Source organism: Pelecanus crispus, chromosome 2, assembly GCF_030463565.1.
Source record: "Pelecanus crispus isolate bPelCri1 chromosome 2, bPelCri1.pri, whole genome shotgun sequence".
Lineage (NCBI taxonomy): Eukaryota > Metazoa > Chordata > Aves > Pelecaniformes > Pelecanidae > Pelecanus > Pelecanus crispus.
The window spans coordinates 80,654,079-80,669,819 of record NC_134644.1 but is presented as its reverse complement, the minus strand read 5'-3'; the positions used below and the strand labels follow the sequence as shown (position 1 = coordinate 80,669,819).

The 15,741-nt window shown below is 36.3% G+C and overlaps 1 protein-coding gene across 1 annotated transcript in view; it reads left to right on the top strand.

Moving 5' to 3' along the window:
- The window catches only part of EXOC2 (exocyst complex component 2), a 122,497-nt gene that overhangs the window by 63,531 nt on the left and 43,225 nt on the right, over positions 1 to 15,741 (top strand). Inside the window, exons 13-20 of the mRNA XM_075705158.1 lie at positions 1,295 to 1,363; positions 1,616 to 1,773; positions 4,811 to 4,932; positions 8,562 to 8,623; positions 11,377 to 11,457; positions 12,431 to 12,490; positions 13,340 to 13,401; positions 14,310 to 14,376. Of these exons, the coding sequence (XP_075561273.1) occupies positions 1,295 to 1,363; positions 1,616 to 1,773; positions 4,811 to 4,932; positions 8,562 to 8,623; positions 11,377 to 11,457; positions 12,431 to 12,490; positions 13,340 to 13,401; positions 14,310 to 14,376 (681 nt within the window). The remainder of the gene's footprint in view (positions 1 to 1,294; positions 1,364 to 1,615; positions 1,774 to 4,810; positions 4,933 to 8,561; positions 8,624 to 11,376; positions 11,458 to 12,430; positions 12,491 to 13,339; positions 13,402 to 14,309; positions 14,377 to 15,741) is intronic.

Genomic DNA, 15,741 nt, shown 5'->3' with positions numbered 1-15,741 from the left:
TAGTTTTGGTCTGTCTGTGCAGGAAAGGTTTAAGATTGGTCTTCAGCAAAACCACTAAGAAGAAAAAAAAAAAGATATCAAAGATCTGTGAATTTTTTTGTTGTTTTTTAATCTCGCTGTAAAACAGTGTGAATTTTAAGTTGATACCTGAGGTTTAAAGGAATATAGCTTACTTTCTTTTTAAGGCATTAGAAGAAAGAAATGGGTGTTATATGCAGCAATATCTCAAGTGTTGTTCTCCTTGTCTGAAACTGTAATTCAGAGCTTTAAAGTACAAGAGTTTCATAGCTATGTATTTTCCAAAACTGTTAAGCAGTTTTATTTTTCTCTAGTTTTTGCTCATTTAAAATTATTTATCTTACCTTAAAAATCTGAAATGCTTTAGCCAAAGAGGGAATTTGAAAAATACAATATTTCAAATGAATGATTTGAAAGTAAACTGATTCTCTTTGAGAAAACTCTTTTCATGTTATTGCACTCCTTGTCCAGTAGATGTTGCTGTACATACATAAAATAGGAGATTTTCTAACTACAAAAATCTACATCTGCACTTAACCCAGTATTTGAAATAACTTTTTTTGGTATAATTTACTGTGTTCTCAGTAGACTCCACAGAAGGCTAGAACTACAAACAGGAAGACTATTAGTCAAACCATGTTTTTCTTCAACTGTAACTGTCTCATGCAAAGTGTACTCACGTTCCTCAGGTTTCAAAGAAGTGAACTGTCCAAGAAGATGCTGATTACTTTGCAGTCTCCTTTACAGTTAGTTGAACTATTTAAAGAGCATTGTCAACAAAATACCGTTTCTAAAAAACAAACAAAAAAAACCTTCAACTCTCCCTTTCACATGTTACAGTTCCAAATCGCCCTCATTCCAAGAAGTGTCTCGCACTTCACATAGATGTACTTCTCTGGGCAGCTTCCATGCTGAGAAAATAGTTTCTTCATATAAACTCAATGCCCAATTAGACTATATATGTTTTAGCTCTCACTAACATTGCAATGAGAATACTTTGACCTGATGAAGTTCGTATTGCTTGAGCTGTTCTTTTATGCTTGTCTCTGACTTTGTCTGCACATTGTTCCTCAGAATTAAACATTAGCACACTGATCTGCAGTAAGTAGAGTTTATCGATACAGTCTTCGCTTATTGAGATGCCATGAGATAGTTTTTATAATTGCATCATAAACTCATCAGTTTTCACTTCTTCACTTTGAAACCCCCTTTTTCAGAATTATTTTAACAGTGGTTATGAGATACTTACACTTTTCAATTTTCTCATTTTCACAAGACTGCTGAAAAATCTGGCCAAATGGAAAGATCAAAGAAAAACGCTAGGCAAAGACAAAATGATTTCAAGGTAAGTTATGGGGGGAAAAGCTTGCTTTCTTTCAGCTGTCCTTCATAGCAAGATCCTTCAGTGTCACCACCTTGAAAATCAGATTTCTTAAATCATCTGTGTGCCCTTATGCCTCCTTTTCCTCTACTGTCTACCATGTGGAGCCACTTGTAAATCATACGTTCCAAGCTGTTGCGTATAGCAAATACATGGCTGCTTAAGCATGTTGATAGAGCTTTTTGCTTGATTTTTCTTTCCTTTCTTCTGATGCAGAAAATGATTCAGGAAGTGATGCACTCTCTGGTAAAACTTATCCGTGGAGCTTTGCTTCCATTCAGCCTCAGGGAAGGAGAATCAAGACAGTATGGTGGCTGGGAGATGAAATCTGAACTTTCTGGCCAGTGGCTAACACATGTTATCCAGACTGTAAGGTAAATGGATCTGTGGACCTACAAAATGATGCTATTCCTGGAATATATGTGCTTTAAAACAAATTGTTTTATTTATTGCATTAAATACCTTGAGTAGTTAGAATGCTAACATTTTCAAAATTAGGATTACAAAAAAATTACTTATGGCAGATTTATGATTCTATGTGCAAGTGTAATTAATAATGTCTCATGATATAGCCTTATTATGTAATGATATATTCATTTTTTTCCATAGCATCTTAGGAAAAAGTTTGAATAAAATATTTGCCTGGTACAGCATAGACACTTCATGAATGAAACAGGATTTGATTCTTTAGAAAGCAATTATCTGCTTCATTTACTACACATCTTCCCACCTCTGCCAAAATGGGTGAAGACAGTATGCTTCTCACTATAGTATTGTTCTTAAATCATAATTTACTTTTACAGGTGTTTTCTGGAAGGTGATACTCTTGCTTATAATGTCATTCTGCTTATAATAATGTTTATAAACTTAGTGATGTGCACATCATTAATTGCAAAATGTTTCATTAATACACAGAATTTGCTTCCATTTGTCTATGGAGGATATAAGAATTGTCATTATCTTTTGGAAACTTGAATAATACCTGGATATGATACTGTACTTTTATCTGCAGTTTTCAAAGTAGGTGGCAAGCAAAGCACAGAGGAAGAAAGGAAAGGGGTGTAATTGCATATAGATATTCTTATTGCAGATGAAGCTAGCAATGATACATACCTGTTGTCAAGTCTGTTTAACACTTTCCCGAAGCCTGTTGTCAGTTATATTACCTGTACTTTAACCATTCAGAAAAAAAATTTCCATGTGAAGTTTCTTATTCTGGCTGAATTTTATGGAAAGCTTCCAATTTAAGATGGAACTGACTTGGCATTTGATGAAAAGATGTAAAGGGGCAAGGGAACAGGCTTTGGCACCAGTGTTGCCCTTTTGTGAGAAGCAATCCAATTTCACTCCAATTATAAAATTCTAGAATTCAACACTTGCACATCTGTAATATTGGCCTGGAAATTTAACGAACAGATTCTCTAAAGTGTGGTTGTGCTTCAGAGTCCTGCCACCTGAGGTGTGATCCAGGCTGAGGTTACAGGATATGTGACGACTCTTTCAGAAAGTCTCCTCTTGCTTTCTGGCCACTGCCCTGGTAATGAACAACTGAACTGAGAGCTGAGGAAATTCTCTCTCCCTCCCACTCTTTTCCCCACCTCATGTTCTTTACTGATGCCTGTGCTGGCACTTCACTAAAGTGAGCTAGATTTTAATGCAGAGCGGTCAAGAGTAGAAAAGAGGAACCGAACATACCATGATGGAGTACCAACCACTGATGAACAAGTCAGAAGTTTTTGCAAGTGCTGCAAGTACTTTTCTTTTTGAGCCCCCACACTCTCTGACAATCTAATAAATTCTTGTGACTCACACCAGCTATGAAGGTGGACTCTTCTCGTGAAGAGTATACACATTGCATAAAACCCTTATTTGTTGTATGTAATAGGTTAAGTGTTATTTTTATAGTTCCTAATATTATGAAGCACATGATACAATTTTACTCTTTTAGTCTTCTCACAAATGATTTACCATTTTCTGCCTGTATTTAAGAATGCTGAAACTTAGAAAAATTTGATCATACAGATATGTAACGCTAGCTCCTTGTTATCTTAATTTTTCTGCTTGTTTATATGTATCACACAGCTTAAAGTGGGATGGTTGCATGGTCTTTCTCTTGTACCCCATTCTGTTGTTGCCCAGTTTGAATAGGTTCCAGAGGATAAATCAGAGCTATGCGATAAGGTGAAGCCACTGTCAGCAAGACTTTTGCCTTGTTGTAAGGATAGATAGGTATGTATTTGTTAGGGCAAGTTATATGAAGAAAAGATGGTCTTAGGGATGTGACAGCTGCATGCTCCCTTAGAAATGGAATCAACTCTAAGTACAGGACTTCTGTGTAGTCTGAAGTCACTTAAACTTCTCATAGATGGGTATTTATGTAATCTGCTAATTCAGTAGTTGTGCTGAGCAGATAGATAGCAGTCTGGTTAATGGTGGGGTTTTGATGGTTTACAGCCAACACCAAGGGTAAGGAACTGGAGCCTACAAGTGGATATTTGGAAATGTTCTACTTGGAAATGTTCCACTTATTACTCAAACTTGTTTGCTTGTGCATTCCTACTCCTGTTCTTTGGCATTTTCTAGTACCTGTGCTTTGCTCAGTATTAGCGGTATGGCAAACAGCAATGACTGCATTTGAATTATCCTTGCATAAATATCCAAGAGTTGGATGAAAGCATTAAACCTCACTTTGTACCCCTAATTAAAGTCTGAGCACAACTGCAGTCTTTTAGTTAAAAGCTGAAATGCTATTCCTTGTAAGCAGCTGCTGTGTTACTATTTCTAAAGGGAAAGATGGAAATGAATGTTTCCATCTTCAGCTATAGTAGCTGGTGATTTGTGCCCAGTCAGAGTTGGGAGCAAAACAGTGAATGAATTCACTCTTCACTTCACAGGTGATGCAGTAGCTGTATTTTGGATCCTTAAATGTGTTTATTCTTGGCAATCTGATGCACAGCCACATCACAATTTATGGCAGCTTAATGGCTCTTACTGCTGTAAATGCAGGTAAACAGTGTCTCGGAAACCCTGTTGTGGACCTAGGATTTGATCTAGGCATTCACCTAAAAACATCAAAAAGCTACTTCTGCTCCAAAAGGGTTATCTTGGATTGTAAGATAAGAGATGGATGGAGAAAGGCAGGTGGGGAAGTGCAAGAGGGCAGTAGGAAAAGTTGGCATGTTGCTATGACATTATTGTAATGTTACAAAAAAATAAATCTCTTTCTGCAAGCTTCTGAATTAATCAAATAATTAATCTTCTCTGAATGGGATAATCAGTTTTCAAAGACTCACCGCAGATGGAGCTCCTGTATTCACAAACACAGAAAACATCTAAAAAATATAATGAAGTTATATCAGCTTAAAAAAACCTGCAGATTCACACTTCAGTCTAGTTTTATTTGCTTTCCAGGCTTAGTTCTGAGTCTCTTACTGCACTCGAGATACCCAATGATATGCTTCAGATCATCCAGGATCTTATTTTGGACCTTCGTGTACGTTGCATTATAGTGACCTTACAACATACAGCTGAAGGTAATAAAAGGCTGCAGGTGTCTCTGCTTACTGTCATATATTTTTGCCTCTGATTATGCCAAACCATGTTCTGGAAGATAACCATGTTTGTTACAGATGTTGTAGTGGCAGTAGACTCCTCTGAGTTCTGTAATATCTCACAAGACTTACTCAAGTATTTTACTTTTCTGACAGAAATGTGTGTTATGAGTCTTTTCTTCCCTTAGTCTAATGAATACAGTATTTTAGATCTGTTTCCTTTGGGTTGAGACAGTTTTACAATGCAAGTAATTTATCTCATGATGCAGCTTTTCCATATTGCAAATATCGTTTATTTTTTTGAGTTCTTCTATAAAGTGAAGAATTAAATAAGCAATGCCCTACCCCCAAGAAAAAAAAGATCAACAGCCCTTTATGAAGTATTTTACTTGTGTGTATTCCAAGGCCTTTTACTAATATTATAATCTCCAGGCTTCCTGTTGTTTACATAGCTTTTGCCATAAACGTCTGGATTGTCAAGGCCAGCAACACATTCTCTAAATCTAATGTGATTCTGTGTGCATCAGAGGCCATTCATCTCACTATCTTGAATTCAAGTCTGAAACATGAATGTGAATTAAGTAAATCTTCCAGAAATAAACGTGTCTCTTAAAATCTCAGGGCAGATTGATCTACTTATTCACTTAGCAGGGTTTTTATCCAGAAGACTAATTACCCTCAATGTTAAAAAAATTAGGGCTTTTTTAATTTTACAACTTAATCAGTTTTTAATCTTTAGCATATGATTCATCATTATTTTATAGGCTGACATGAAGCTAGGTGTTTTACCCAAGGCTTAAGTGTGCTAAGTACAGGTGGCTATATTAAGCAAATTTTTGAACTTTTGGTGACAACAAATCATAAAGTCTCTATGGTTTATTTGATACAATGCTGACTTGAGTTGTATTCTTGGCTCTTAATTCTTTTATTAAGTCCCATATCAATGTTAACATTATTTTTCTGCCTTAATATCAAGCTAGTTGGCCATACAAGTACAGCGGTTGTCTTGTCTCTTTGAAACTCCTTAGGGAAAGTATTACCACTATTTCAGATTTCACTTAAAGTATGAGGAAGTTTCTTTTGCTTTTCTTCACTTACCACAATTGAGATATTTTTTTTTTTAAATGGCAGGTGATAAAGATTTTTTTTTTTTTTTTAAATTGTGACATGAGGATGTCCTGTTGGACTGACTGCCCTCTGTCTAGGAATTGAGAGTGATTGCTCAGACTTCCTGACTGTTTCAAAGGAAGGCAGTATCTAGCTCTGAACCGTTTTGCTGACAATCCTTAGCTTATCAAATCTCTGTGAGCTATCCACGTAGCTTCTCCAATACAGTCCAGAGAGCTCTGGTACATGATTAGTGATGAAGCTCTCAGCCAAAAAGACTGCTGTCTTAACAAGTTTTGCCTACTTCTTGTAAGAATAGTCCAGTGCTTTGTTCAGATCCAGAGTTTCTGCTTCTTGCAGCCTGATTGCTGGCCAAATACATTCTGTGGAGGAAAAGCTCTTGCAGTAGTCTGTACCTTAGATTTTTATAAAAGCAGATTTACCAGTCTATGTTTGAATGATTCTCTATTTGGTCTAAACATCTTTATTCATACTTTTCTTTCTTGAATCAAAAGAGATCGGATCCCTTAAGATGCTGGTATATTACATTGGCTGGATAATGTGTATCTCTCTCATCTAGCCAATAGTGGCAGCCTTCCTCAACTGCTGCTTCCATCCCCTATCAGTGAAGCATTCTGTGTATTGGCTGTAGCATCAAACAGAAGAGAGAAGATGCCTGCCTGTATGATGACTCTCATTCCATATTGTTGCACTGCATGCCTTATTATGGGACCCTTTTTTTTTGTTCTTTACCAGCTAAAGCAAAATTGTACGTCTAATGTGTTTAGATATTTTTTTCTGGACAGGACCTGGTTACTGGGCCCTTGGAGAAACTGTTATTTTTAGGGAACCAGTGAAAGAACAGTTAATTCTCATGGAGCTATGTAAATGGATCTTGGATGTAGTTATATCTGTAACATATAAGTCAAAAAGGCTCCTCCTGGACTTGAATCTCACTGCTAGAATCTCTCTGAAATATGAGCTGCATAGTCTGCCGATATAAAGTTCAGTCTTATCCCTTGCTGCATGTTGTAAGTTGGTAAAGGCATTCAGATCGGTTAAAATTTTTAATAGAGCACTCTACCATTAGCTATTTAAATAGGACAAATCTGCCCACGCACAGGGTTTTCTTGTTGTCTTATGATAAACACCATATACTCATGCTGGTCCTGAGAAGCAGTCTGTGTTCTTCCCCTGTCATATGTGATCACTGGTCATAAAGGTCATGAAAGCCAAATTATGTGAATGCCAGACTAGGCAGGGGGTTTACATGAATGTATTTGACTGGAATTTGATGAGCAGTGAAATACGAGAAAGAAATTTATTTCTTTTGTATTTGTATTAGCTCAGAACAGAATGCAAAAGTGAGCAGCCACAAAAACATGTAAAAGCTGACCAGTGCAAACTAAAGCCTTGCAAGAATATTGGTTGAATTAAGAGGTTTACTAAATAGGGAAATGAACAGAGTAATTATTCTGCACAATCCCTTAATACTTTTTATCCTCATTAAGCCTATACTTCCATGAGATGTAGAATTGCAGGGTATAACACCATAACCAAGCTTCTTTATTTAGTTAATTAAAGCACGAAGATAGTGAAGATATCTTTCAGCATGCATTAGTTATCCTCTTTTCTTGGATTTTGGGGAGAGATGGTAATTCACTGAAATTTTTGCTCATTTAAAAAGGAGTTTCATGATGTACAGGCAGTTCTGATGAGCAATTTTTGTGTGAAAAATAGTATGTCAAAGCCCCCACAAACTGCACACAGTTCATCTTTGTTCTCTTCGCAAGTCAGTTAAGCCCCCCCCAAAAAAGCAATGATGCAGAATGCATGCATCCATAGAGGAATTTTGTTTACAGTGTATGAGCTTTGGATTCACATCCTGACTTGGCTCCTGTTAGCTTCGGTAAGCCTATAGAAGTTGGCACCTTCTGGGTAGCAGAAGAGAGTGCTTTTTGCATATGCTTTCACATATTTTTGAAGAATGTCCAGCACCAGGTATCCTTGACACTGAGTGGGGACTCTGAGCCTCTTGTGTAGTTATTAAATATGAATTATATGCCATCCTTTCTGTCTTTGCTAAAATGCTAGGCAGTTGTTCTTTCATTTTTAATTAAGAGCTGGAGTATAATAGACTAGAGACTTGGGTTCTTAAATGCAGTTTTTTATGATTAAAAATTTACAAAATAAAAACAAACCCAAAGTCTTCACAATATTCCTTTAATTTTAAGCTTTCCAGCAAAAGATGTGCTTCATGCAACTCTGGCCATGTATCATAGATATGCTTCTCTGTGTAGTGTCGCCAGCACACCATGTATGAGTTCCATTCTTAGTCATTTGAGAATGCTGAAAGCTTTGAAGCTTTTAGTGCTATTTGCTTGTATGCCTAGTCATTGCAGTCCCAATGTCTGTGGTTTATCTTTTCAAGTTCAAGGAGTTTTTAAAAATGAAAATGAATACCTTCTCCCTCCTCCCCTTCCCCCTCTTGCTCTGTCTTACAGATATAAAGAGGTTAGCTGAAAAAGAAGACTGGGTTGTTGACAATGAAGGTTTGACATCGTTGGTGGGTATACTTGTGTGTCTTGTAGGCACTTTCTTTGCTGGATTTATTTTTTTTTTTGGCCAGTGTAATGCAACTGGTTTCTGTATTCTCCAAAAACTGAATTACTGTGGGCTTTGTCTTTATGTGTGCATACCTGTGTCTATAGTTTTATTAAAATATGAAAATATAGGAAGATAAATACAAAATTTTTTGTTTGGATGTTTACTTATTTACAGCACTCTTAACAGATCCCATCACAAAACACAAAGTTGTTTTTTTTTCCTTTTCCAAAATTTTTATTTGTACTTCTCAAACTGTTATGTCTGAAGTAACTTTCAGTGGTAATGGTACTACTAGACAGCAATATTTTTGAAGGTGCAAAACAAGAAAAAAAAAAAAACCAAACGTATAAATGAAAGCTTTGCCGATTTGTGCCATGTATTGAGACACAAAACTAAATAAGAATTGGGCATCAAGATATGTAGCATGACTTTCTGCCTTAAGTAGGGTTATTTAAATGTATAATTACTGCTGACCTGTAGCATGATTTTGCTGAGATAAACAATAAAAACTTTCATTGCTAAGCATCTTATTTTAGGGATGGTTTACTGAAGTAAAAAATTATTTTTGAGGTCACAAGAAGTTCAGTTCACATCAAGATGCTTCATAACTTAGTAGGCACACTACCATGGAATTGGTCTGCAGCTAAATAAATAGGTCACTTATATGTTATAATGAGAAATTGAACTGAAAAGCAACTAATTTAGGAGATTGCCTACACACAAACAACAAATGACTTGAAACCAAATTCAGATAAATTAGTGAGATGCTTTCTGGAAATACACAGTAATGAGTAATGCCTAAAACACAGCAAGCATGTTGTAGGTGTGACTTAAAAACAATCTGCGAAAGCAGAAAGGGCCTGTGGGAGGGAGAGTTGCTTTGTATATATTATCTAAGAGACTGATCCACAGATTTTTTTAGTTTTTCTTATTTGCTTCTATAAATATGTGTTTGAAGTTGAGTAGGAGGGCATTAAGCAATCACAATATACACATTGTAGGAAGGAGTGTTGTTGGGCAATTGTAATATTATAACCAGATTTACAGCTTCTGGTCCTGGTTTCAGTTGCCGCTGACTTGGGCAAGTCCCTTAACTTTTCTGTTTTTCACTCTATTTGTCTGTAAAATGGAGGGAGGAGGAAGGATCTTCCACAAAACCTTTGTTTCTTTATGCTTTTGCTGTATCCTAATTCATCTTTGTTTAAAAACTGCTTCAGTCTTTTTTTGTATTTAGAAATCACCTATTAATTCCCTGCATACAGCACTTCCCTAGACACCTTTTGAGGTCATGGTTGAGACATGCCAAGTTTTAATGGTGGCAGTTGACTGTTTTGTCATAGCAGGGTTATTTATCTACTAGAGTTGAGTTCATTGTGGTAATATAGCAAAAACTGTAGCAAAAATTAACCACTATAAACAAGGGCCAGGCAGTCTCTTTGGGGACATTTTAGGCTTAAGATAGAAACTGTATTTTAAGTTTGTAGGAAATACTGGTTGATAACCCCTTTAGCATTTGTATTCCAGATAAAAGATACAGTAAGACACAGAACCAACGTTCCTCAGTTTCATAATATCCAAAGAATAACATATCTGAACAGCATTCTTCTCCTGAGGTGTGATGTTTTATTACGTGGAAACAAAAAAAAAAGAGCAGTACTTTACTGATGTTCTCTTTCTTTTAAGTGGGTCCATAAATAATAAATACAGATTGTCTTCGTGGCTTTTTTCATGATTGTCAGGTTGCCATGCAGGTATTACTTTCATGATTCACTTCCACCCCAGCATTTACAGAAATAAAAGTTACTCCTAAGCCTAAAGTTGGTGACATGCCATAAGCTATCTACTGGATGAAAAGCAGGTTTACACGGCTTAACAGCTTTTTTTGTCTACCTCTTTGACCCAGATCCAATAGGATTATGTCCCTCTTTTCTAGAGCAGTGACACCTCTCTGCTTCACATTGCCCTGAACAACTGCTTCCTGCCTAATACCAGCAGGCAGCCTCATTAAAAAAAAAAAAAAAAAAAAAAAAAAAAAAAAAGGTGTGACTTAACAGGGAAGAGAGAAAGACAAGGAAAAACTGACTAATGACTCTGATGCTGTGAACTCATTTGCACTTTCAGAGTGAAATTGATACATGCATCAAGACATTTGTACTTCAGGTTTGGAAACCTGAAGATAAAAAAAGCCCCCCAAACCAATGGGGTTTTTCCTTCATGTGAAAGCAATTTCAATCCTTTTTTCTTAGAAACCTTTTGCTGAAATAAAATGTAGAAATAGCAGATATCCCAGGTGAAATTCTATCCCAACTTAGATCCAGGTGGGGAGGAGGGAGGATACCCCAGGCATCTATAATATAATTGTCAATGTATGCTACCACAACCAAGCTATAAAAATCTTTCATGACCCTTTTAGAGGAGGCTGTTTGGTGTAGAAGTCTGTCATTCAGACAACAAAAAAATATGTACATTCATCTATGGTAATAATTCTGTGGGTAAGAAGTACAAAAGTACATGACTACAAAAGGGTTCTCTGGTAATATATTAATTGTGATTCCTTCCCCCTGCCCCCCCCCCCCCCCCCCCCCCCCCCGCCAGCCTTATTTGGGGTAATTTGGAAATAAGGAGCTTACCATATGGCATGGTAGTTTTATATATTTGTGTAGTATACATTTGTCATGCTTATCTAAAGCTAACAAGTCATCTGCCTTTCAGCCATGCCAGTTTGAACAGTGCATTATCCATGCCTTGCAATCTCTTAAAACGGTGTTGGACTGCAAACCTGGAGAGGCCAGCGTAAGTTGTGATTTATGTTTTTATTTTCGTACTTTTTATGTAAATTACTATTGGGTTTCAGAACAAGAACTTTCAGAGAATGATACAGGGGTATAACTTTCCTCTTTATTTTTTTTTCCATATACGCCTTTTTCACAGCTGCTAGCTTTTAGAGTTCTGTTTGTGTTTCCTTTGTTAGGGGTAATTGTGTGTGTATGGGAGAAGAGTGGACCTATATTTAAATCTTAAATCTTTAAAGCTGTTCTTTTGAAAAAATACTACTAATGTAATTTTCAGATAGCAGTAGATGTGACTTTATTTACATGAAAAAGGGGGGGGGCAGCCACTCCTAGGAGTTACTCTTCACTCAGTGTTGCATCCAAACTACTTGCAGAACCTAAATCCAGCTTTTTGCTTCTGTAAACTTTATTCTAAATCAGGAGTCCTCATTGTCCCCATCCACTTAGTACCTTGAGGCCCTGATTGATTGTGATACTGATGTTTTCTTTCAGGTTTCAGTGATCTAAGGAAGTTTAATGCTTTTCCAAAGTCCCTTGGGCCCCTCTGTATGGGTATTGTTTCTCCTCCCCTATTTTAATCTTTACAGCTAGCTTGTCTAGTTTCTTAATGAACTTTATTCAAAAGAATCTGCAGAATCCTTCTTGTCAGGGTGCGAAGATCTTTGAATATCCTGGGAGCTTTTGCTGCAATTCCATTAGCCAACAATGATACATATCACATGTACTTAGGTACTAGGACTTCCTTCCTTTTAGTGTTTATTTCCTTATGCTTGTCATGCTGTTTATTGGGACTTCTATTCTCTCTTCCCATTTTTAGGGTGGGGAAAAACTGAAATTGGTCCATGAGAAAACACTGTGTTCCAGCAGCCATTCCTATAATTGTGTCATCTCTTTAGGGTTAGGTTACTCAGGCCTTCCTTGAGAATAAGGCCACCTGAAGCTGTTCTGCTGAAATAATGTGCTTGCATCTCCAGGTTTTCCAGCAGCAGAAAACACAGGAGGATGTGTGCCAGCTAAGCATTGGGATCATGCAGGTAACTTGAGCACTTTCAAGTATGAAATTGTGAACACAAGTGATCAACAAAAATGTGTGCTTTGTAACCTGCCCACCTCCCAAAAGGTAGCTTAAGTTGATGACTGTGTTATTCCTCTGATACCCTCTGAGGATTTGATATCATCAGATTCAGCTAGTAAGCTCTACATGCTTTTGAAGTCAAACATTTCTCAGTATCCCAGAGTGTAAGTGACATATTAAAGTATTTTACTGATTGTGACTGTTCAAGATTTTACTGATGATTGAGAGACACTTGCTGAGCTGATGTCATCTAACATCGATACACTGCAGTGATTTTCATCAGCTAAAGTTCTAGCTTTTAATTTTTGTATCAGAAAATGATATTCTTTGTAACAAAACCTGAATTTTTTTAAATATATTTGAAAATAGATAATAGCATGCTTTAGGCTTTTGAACCATTTTTGTAGTCTTCTCAAATAAGAAATCATGAGCCAGTGTAAAAAATGGATTTCAGTGTCTGCGGTGTTTACTTGGGATCAACTGTTCAGATTGAATGCTTGAAAACTATTAACAATGCCTTCTTTGCAAATCAGCAGATTATCACTGCATAATTTTAGCCATGCATGATTAGAATCACTTAGCAGGGTTAAAAACTCTTGTGTTTTGCTACAAGTAAGCTGTGATGCATATAAAATTGAAAATGTGCGTTCAAAGGGTGTAACTAAAATGTTACTGTGTTTATGTAAGGTTTAAGACAAAAAAAGGTGATGATGATTGTTCTGCTTCTATTGACTACTGTAGTAAAATTGAATTTAAGAATTTTTTAAATTCTGGCAGAAAATGTAGATCTTGCTTTTTTGTTTCCTAGGTCTTTATAGACTGTTTGGAACAACTGAGCACCAAACCTGATGGTGACATAGATACAGCACAGTAAGTAAAATAAATAGGAGCTAGGTGTTGTATTCTGAAGTTGTGGGTGCAAGTCTCAAATTTCAGTGGTGGTGTGGTTTTATCCCCTCTAGTATTTCATATTTCTTGTGAATACTTTTGCCTCTGGTTAGGGATGCTTTGAAATAAGAGCAGACACTTTTTGTGCCAAACAATTGAGTGTCATCGTGTAATAAATTTTGTACAAGATAATGAATATGCTATTACTTATACCATTTTATTCAGTGACAGGAGTTGTGTGCTGTAGTAGCCGGTATGTTGTTTTTGACATGATCTTACATGGAACGAGATGCCCTTGTCACTAAGTAGTGTCCAGCCATGGAGAAACAGCTCCTGCCTTTCTTTTCTTCCCTTCTATTTTGACTGGTTCTATTGGTATTTCTGCTAAGTTCTTGAAAGTTTGTTCGAAAATTGCTCGAGCCACTTATGTTGGAGACCAACACAAGTCAGAATAGCCTGAGTTTCTAAGAGAACCAATTATTTCTTTGTGAAAAGTCAGAGACTTGGCAAATATTGGTACCTGCAATATGGATTAGAAAAAGGCAAATTAACTGTGTTTAATGCCGCTTCTTTTTGCCATTTGGATGACTCTATTGGCTGGATAGGTGTGAAAACAAAGTGGAATCTGTGGCAAACCAGAGAAATTACAGAAGATTAAAATCCTTTAAGAAGGAAAAGTCTGTAGCTGGAATACTACTGTCTGTCCACAAAGCTCCTGCAGGCTTTGTGGACATCTTAGGAAAAACTGAGCAACATGGGCTGCTTTATTATCTGGTGTGAGGGGTCTTGAAACAAGATTCCAGTCTTCTGTTCCAACTATGCATTTGAATCCACCATGTATCAGATAATCAAAAGCACTTTACTGCTCACTTTTTAACCAATATTCCTAGTCTTTCAGTTGATGTTTCATCTCCGGATTTGTTTGGAAGCATTCATGAAGACTCGAGTCTGTCTTCAGTAAGTTTGGCTTCTATTTCTAAAAGCTGATGTGAAACTTAGCATCTCTCAAAGTTACAGGAATGTGGTCCTTTTTTTAAGTGTTTCAGTTTTTTGTCTTCCTTTTTTAGAGAGCAATTCTGTATTCTAGAGGCATTTCCTTAGATACATATGTGTATAAGCGTAAGAAAATACAAGAATGTAAGACTTGAATATAAAGCTCTCTTTAAAATCACTGTTTGTTTATGATATCTTAGTATACCATCTTAAGGTAACTAATGAAGACATTTTTTGAAATCAGGTCCTCCTCAGAAACTAATATGGCATCATTGAAATCAGTGAAAATAGCACTGGTGTTAAGACAGTTGAGGATTTGACTTTTGATTTATCACCTTGTTTTAAATTACAAGAATTAGTCTGATTATTAGTTACTTTTTAAAACCCATGAAGATACAGATATTTGGTAATGTAGATTTTCCTAAAAAAATTACTTTACTGAGAGTAAGCATTGATTATTTGTTTGGCTTGTTTGGATTTGGTTTTGTTTTTTAGGAAATTAGAAAAAGGTTTTTAATATTCTTGACGCTTTGACTTTGGTTAATGTACTTTCTTCTAGTCCAGTGGCTGATGAAAAAAATGTAGTTGTTCCCTGCAAGAAACCTAGTGAAAACCTCTTGTGAAGTTAATATTCCTTAGTACAGGTTTTAAATGTTCTCAGAAGCCCAGCTTTGCCTCATTTACAAGAGCAATAAGCATTCCCGCTACAATAAAGAATCAGATTGCCAAATCAGGCCAAGTTTCTGAATTGCAGACTATAATAATTACATCTTTATATCATGTTATTCTTGCAACATATAGATTTTTATAGCAGTTGTTAACAAAGTCACTTTTTGTGGCTGTGCCTTCCTCCCATATGTCATAGGCATGGATGTTTAAATAAAAAAGTAATCAACAATTTTAGACAATATTTGGTTTCCATGGTATCATACTAATTTTTTTCTGTAAATCACAGAACACTTTATCTTCTCTTTCCTGATTGAGTAATGAGAACAGAGAAAGCAAGTGACCAGAGTAAGATTTGTCACTGTATTTTAAAATTCTCATTTTTTGAATAATCTATATACCAACTGATGATAATTTATAGTAGTAGGCAACTGCACATCTCAATACTAGTCATCATATTACTGGAATACAAAATTGTCAGGGGTTCTTCTGGGTCTGAAAACCAACACCTTTTTTAATCAGATCTGCGCTATTATGACGACTTCATTGCCAAACAATTTTGTTTTCAAAATATTTGCTGGTGTTGATTTTGAACTTCCATCTGAGGTAGAAAAATGTTTTCCCATTGGGAGAAGGAGAGGGGAAGAAGGAAGACCAGATCTA